This window comes from Myotis brandtii, unplaced genomic scaffold (genome assembly GCF_000412655.1).
Source record: "Myotis brandtii unplaced genomic scaffold, ASM41265v1 scaffold2790, whole genome shotgun sequence".
NCBI lineage: Eukaryota > Metazoa > Chordata > Mammalia > Chiroptera > Vespertilionidae > Myotis > Myotis brandtii.
The window spans coordinates 57,719-63,253 of NW_005360642.1; the positions used below are offsets into that span (position 1 = coordinate 57,719).

Below are 5,535 nucleotides of genomic sequence, written 5' to 3' on the forward strand. Positions count from 1 at the left end.
AAAACTTGAAAAACTTAGACATATTCCTCTTAGCAGAAGAGGCACCATATTAGCCTTTGATAATATTTCTCCCGAAATACTGGATAATACGTTTCTGTCACTTCAACAAGTTATGCTGGAAGCAATGAAGAACGATGGCTCCAATAATTTTAAGCTCACGCATATAGGGAAAGCAAAGCTTCGCAGCCAAGGGATCCTACCTACAGGTTTAAAATGCAGTAACGAAATTATTGAAAAATCCAGAAACTATCTGAACACTCAAAATAAAAATTAGGAGTACTATTTTTTATTTATTTATTTTTTAGGAGTACTATTTTTAATTTATTATTTTATTTAATCTAGTTTTTTGATAATAAATGTTGCGTTCTATATTTATTTTCTTTTGCTACTATTATTATGGGACAGAGGGAGTATTATTTTAAAGCAAACACCATGAAAGAGAAGAGGTATAAAGAGTATACAATTGAAAAGACCTATGTTGTGGTGCCAGGGGCCTAACTCAAGTTCAATAAGGATAGTATAACCCCCAAAAGTCAGTGCACCAGAGACTAAAACTTCCTTGTTGCTGAAGTCCACCAAGTTGCTCTGCCATATCAGCACATCAGGCTAAGACCTCACCCCTTCTCATCACAACTTATTCTCTCCTTTTTGTTGAAGATGTCTGCAAGATCACATGATTGAACACACAAGAAACTGCAGCTGGGGGGAATGATTTCCCCCACCCATTCCCAAGCACAGGCCACCGAGTCTGCTAAAGCACATGCATATGAAGTGTTACCTCATTCATCCCAGGAAAGAGTTGATCTCCACCTCAATCTTGGAGAAAGACTGGGTATAGGACTTCTATACCACTTCCCCTTAGTGATCCTACATCTCTAGGAGCTTCAGGAACAGTTACAGATATCATATAAACTATCAGTTGCCTTCCACAGAAAAAGCTCCATGAACCCTGGCTCAGGAACCCTTGCTCCATATAAAAATTCAAAAATGGAATTACCTTTAAATTTCTTAATTCACAGGAATCATTTTCACTTGATTTAGATCCAGGCACAATCACCTCTCGGTATTCTGTTCTAGTGGTCTGTCTATTACACACAAAACAAAATAATTTTAACATTTAATTTGAAGTCAATGTTTTCAATATATTATTTTTCCCCATTTTAAAGTTGGCTTTTTAACTATATATTTTTTAATTGGAAAAAAATCTCTTGAAAAGATATTTTAAAAAACAGCATGATTCTAGCACAAATGTGATTAAGTTAGGTGCTGAACAATGACAAAATTGATAAGAGATTGGCCCTGGCTTGTGTGGCTCAGTTGGTTGAGCATCGTCCCATACACCAAAGGTTGCCTGTTCTGCTTGTTTGATTCCCGGTCAGGGCATATGCCTGAGTTGTGGGCTGGATTCCCTGGTGGGGGGTGGGCAGGAGGTAGCTGATCAATGTTCTGCTCTCATATTGATGGTTTTCTCTCTGTGTCTCTTTCCCTTCCTCTCTCTCTAAAAATCAATAAAAATATATTTTTTAAAAGTGATAGATGGCCCTGCCAGTGTGGCTCAATGGTTGAATGCTGACCTATGAACCAGTTCGATTCCTTTGGGGCACATGCCCGGGTTGGAGGCTCGATCACCAGTAGGGGGCATGCAGGAAGAAGCTGATCAATGTTCTCTCTCATAATTGATGTTTCTATCTCTCTCTCCCTCTCTGAAATCAATAAAAAATATATTTTTAAAATAGTGATAGAGATTGGCAGGTAATTACATAATTCATTATGTAATAAGTAACAATTGAAATTATGATGTGACTGTGGGAAAGGAGAAAGGGACGGCAATAGGTAGAACTCCAGTTCAGATTGCAAATAGCTTAAGCACAGAAACTAGACTATAAACCCACTATGGTCCTTCATAGTGCCTAGCATACAGTCTATCATAACAAGCAAGAAGATAACTGGTTTGTTTTTGTTTTCTTGGGAGTGTGAGAAATGCTCTATTCTTCAGCTAGATATCTGAAATGAAGATAACAAGATAATACATTCTGGAGCTTAACCTGACAACCAAAATGTTCTTTTAATATTAATATGTGTTGAGCCCTAAGAATAATAGAAGTTTTAGAAGATACCAACTAAAAACAATCAATTGTGTTTCTAAAGTTTACTTGCCAAGTGATTCTCTGGAATCCAAAGAGACTTTTCAAATAGAAATGTTGTTATATAGTGATTAGAGTTAGGAATAGGCCAGAAGAACTCCCTTAGCTAAGCTAGAAAGTAGATCCACATTTCTTTCAAGGGAATAAACATGCAAGCAGAAAGAAGAAGGATGTAATAAACAACATTTTATCTCTACCTACTCTGCTCCACTTCTTGATCCCCTAGCTTCTGAAGCAAATGAATGAATTCATCTTCCTTCCCAATGATGGCTGGAAAAGAAATCATTTCCAGGCTTCCTTCACTCCTGCTATGGAGACTTCTAAATACACACTAGGAAGAAACTCTTATCAGAACGGCTACCAATTTAAGTGAGAAATGTTCAAACAACAGTTTGGGGATGTTTGCATAATCTTTTAAGCTTCAAGCACCTTAACGATTTTTCCTTTATGTTTCCTATATTTTAATAGGTCCTTTAATGAATATTTTTATTTTTTTAAATTATCCTTTTCATGTTGTTAACCCTCACCTGAGGATATTTTCTCCATTGATTTTTTAGAGAGTGTAAGGGAGGAAAGGACAGAGAGAAACATCACTGTGAGAGAGACACATTGATTGGTTGCCTCCCGCATGCACCCTGACTGGGGCCTGGAATCGAACCTGTAACCCAGTTATGTGCCCATGACTGGGAATCAAATCCACGACCCTTTGGTGGGTGGGCCGACGCTCTAACCACTGAGCTTACCTGCCAGGGCTAATGAATAATTTTAATAAGTGAAAAAGCAAAATAGTCATATTCTTCAATCATTTCTTTGTCTCTGACATTTAGAGATTTGGTAACCTTTAATACTAAATCAAATTTTAATCATAATTACTATTATGCAGTAAAAAACTTTAAGACCATGTTGCCATCAATCTTAAAAACAAAGTAAAAACTTAAAACCAAAACATACCTTTTTGTAAATCTTGGTACAACTGAATCATCAGTCTCCTCATGACAATCCGGACTATTTAGAAGATTAACTGGGATTCTTCCAAATGGACATGACTAAAAATGTTTTGAAAGATTAAGTGACCAACTAGGAAATAAACAAAGACCTTACCACTACCAGCTTCATCAAAGTAAATTAAAACGTACTCACCCGTTTAGCTTTGTTTGTTTGTTTTAAGGGATTTCGATGACCTATGTCTGCATCTTGAGGGGGCACGTTCTCTCTAAACAGAAAGAAAATACCCCCAATTTAGAAAAAAGTAACATTAAAATACGCATCTTCATTAACTGCTAAACACTGTTATCACTTTACATGAAAATATGTATGTAAACATATAAATAATATAAATGTATATTGAGCATTTAAAATACTGGTTCAGTTTCCTCACCCGTACAAAAACCTGGCTTTTGTAGTCTGTCCTCTGGAATCACAACTGATGTCTCTATTCTGTAAATGTCCAAGTGAATTGGGGAATGATTCTTGCGCACTTAATACTGGTAATGCTGTAAAATTTTTGAAATTGTGATTAAATTTGTAAAGACATATGGAATACACAAAAATGTAATCTCACAAGTAAGAATATTTAAAGTCAATTCATAGATCTGTCCCTAAGTAAGATATGCAGATATGAAGACATTCTCAAAGATAATTGTCTAACTATATTTAATAACTGTTTCATAATCACATAATTGTTTCCCCAGGGTAAAGACACGTCCTATTTCCAAACAAAAAGTGATTCTCCTGCTTAGATTGAGTTGTTTTTAATGTGTTTCCAGTGACAGTGTGATCAACAACAAAATATCCCACATAAAAGTAAAGACTTCATTACTTCTAAATGCCTTACCTCCTTTAAATCTGAAATTTAAACTTATATTGTGACCATTCTACATCAATATTTTTCTATAAAATACTAACCTTAATCCTTTCTCACAGGTAATCAGCTGCAGAAAAGTATCAGCATACATAAATACATTTACCTGATAAACTCTTCTTTTCCTCCTCTGGAAGCAGCTGCTTTTTTCCAAGGTTTAAATTCTGAATGGCAATTTCCAGCATTTGTAGTGGTACTGCCCCGCATTCTACAGCTTTATGAAGAAGTTGCTTACTTTTTTTGATATTACCTAACGAAGTAAAAAATGATTGTTATTTTAGTGCAGCCATCTTCACTCTCCAGATTCTTATTCGTCAGGACCTTGAAAAAAATTAAAAAGCTTTAGGCAAAAACACTCATTTCAAGTCTCTTGAGCTTTATTTCATAAGCAAATAAGCAACCTAACTTCTGATAAACAATTCATGTCAAATGGTTAACTTGTGTAATATGTGACTGGTGCAATTATGTATTAGTGTATAACCACTGCCCATTTTCAGAAGTAAAAGAAGTATAACAAAGCAGTTATAAAGTGGAGACACCTTAGGACCCTCAGGGAATTTAGGCAAAGGGAAAACTAAGCCCTAGAGATTATAATAGTCCCAAGAGCATCAATCTGCTACAATGCAGTATAATAATGATCATTCATGACATTCAGTCATTAAAAAAAAGTTGACATCTTTTGCTAAAGGGAATTCTCCATCAAAAGGATTCTTGTGGGGAAAAAAAAAGTAATGATAAAGTAATGATAGCTAATCTTTAGCTATCAGACCTAGCTACACCACCCCAAAAATGCAAAAATAACTACAGATAAAATTACCAAAGAAATTTATTTCAACTGAAAAATTACCCAATCTATTTAGTCTACTATTTTGTTTATAAATACTACAATGTATACATCATGTATCTTATAGAATATTTTTTTTAACATTTATGGGAGCCACTAAGCTATGCTATGAATTTGGCACTTAGGGTATTAACATGATTAAGAGATTGCCTCTACCTTCAGACAGTTTTTAAGTTTTAAGAATATAAATATACTAAAGGTCCAGTACACGAAATTTATGCGGGGGGGGGAGCGGTCCCTCAGACCGGCCTGCACTCTCTCCAATCCAGGACCCCTTGGGGGATGTCCAACTGCCTCTCGCAATCTGGGACGGCTGGCTCCTAACCACTCGCCTGCCTGCCTGCCTGATCACTCCTAACTGCTCCCCTGCTGACCTGATCACCCCTAACCGCTTCTGCCTCACCCAGCACCCGGGACCCAGGATTCCCTCCTCCAGCTGGTCACAGGCACCCGGTAGCCGGGCTTCCCTCCCTCTGACTGGCCACAGGCACCCAGGACCAGGGCCGGCTTCACCCGGGCCGGCTGCAGCCGTAGGGGACCGTGGGCGGGCGGCTTCACCTGGGCCGCAGCCGCAGGCGCCCGGGAATGTGGGGCAGGCGGCTTATCCCTCTCTTGGGCCACAGCCAGGCTGTTCCCCATTCCTCTCTTGCGAGCTCATTTGTGCCTGGCTGGTCCCCATTCCTCTC

At 37.8% G+C, this 5,535-nt stretch overlaps 1 protein-coding gene across 2 annotated transcripts in view; it reads right to left on the reverse strand.

Moving 5' to 3' along the window:
- The window catches only part of TTK (TTK protein kinase), a 43,257-nt gene that overhangs the window by 31,062 nt on the left and 6,660 nt on the right, over nucleotides 1–5,535 (reverse strand). For both annotated transcript variants that reach the window (XM_014541782.1, XM_014541781.1), the window contains exons 5-9: nucleotides 4,112–4,255; nucleotides 3,523–3,637; nucleotides 3,285–3,357; nucleotides 3,096–3,190; nucleotides 998–1,085 (exon numbers count right to left, since the gene is read on the reverse strand). In XM_014541782.1, the coding sequence (XP_014397268.1) occupies nucleotides 998–1,085; nucleotides 3,096–3,190; nucleotides 3,285–3,357; nucleotides 3,523–3,637; nucleotides 4,112–4,255 (515 nt within the window). The remainder of the gene's footprint in view (nucleotides 1–997; nucleotides 1,086–3,095; nucleotides 3,191–3,284; nucleotides 3,358–3,522; nucleotides 3,638–4,111; nucleotides 4,256–5,535) is intronic.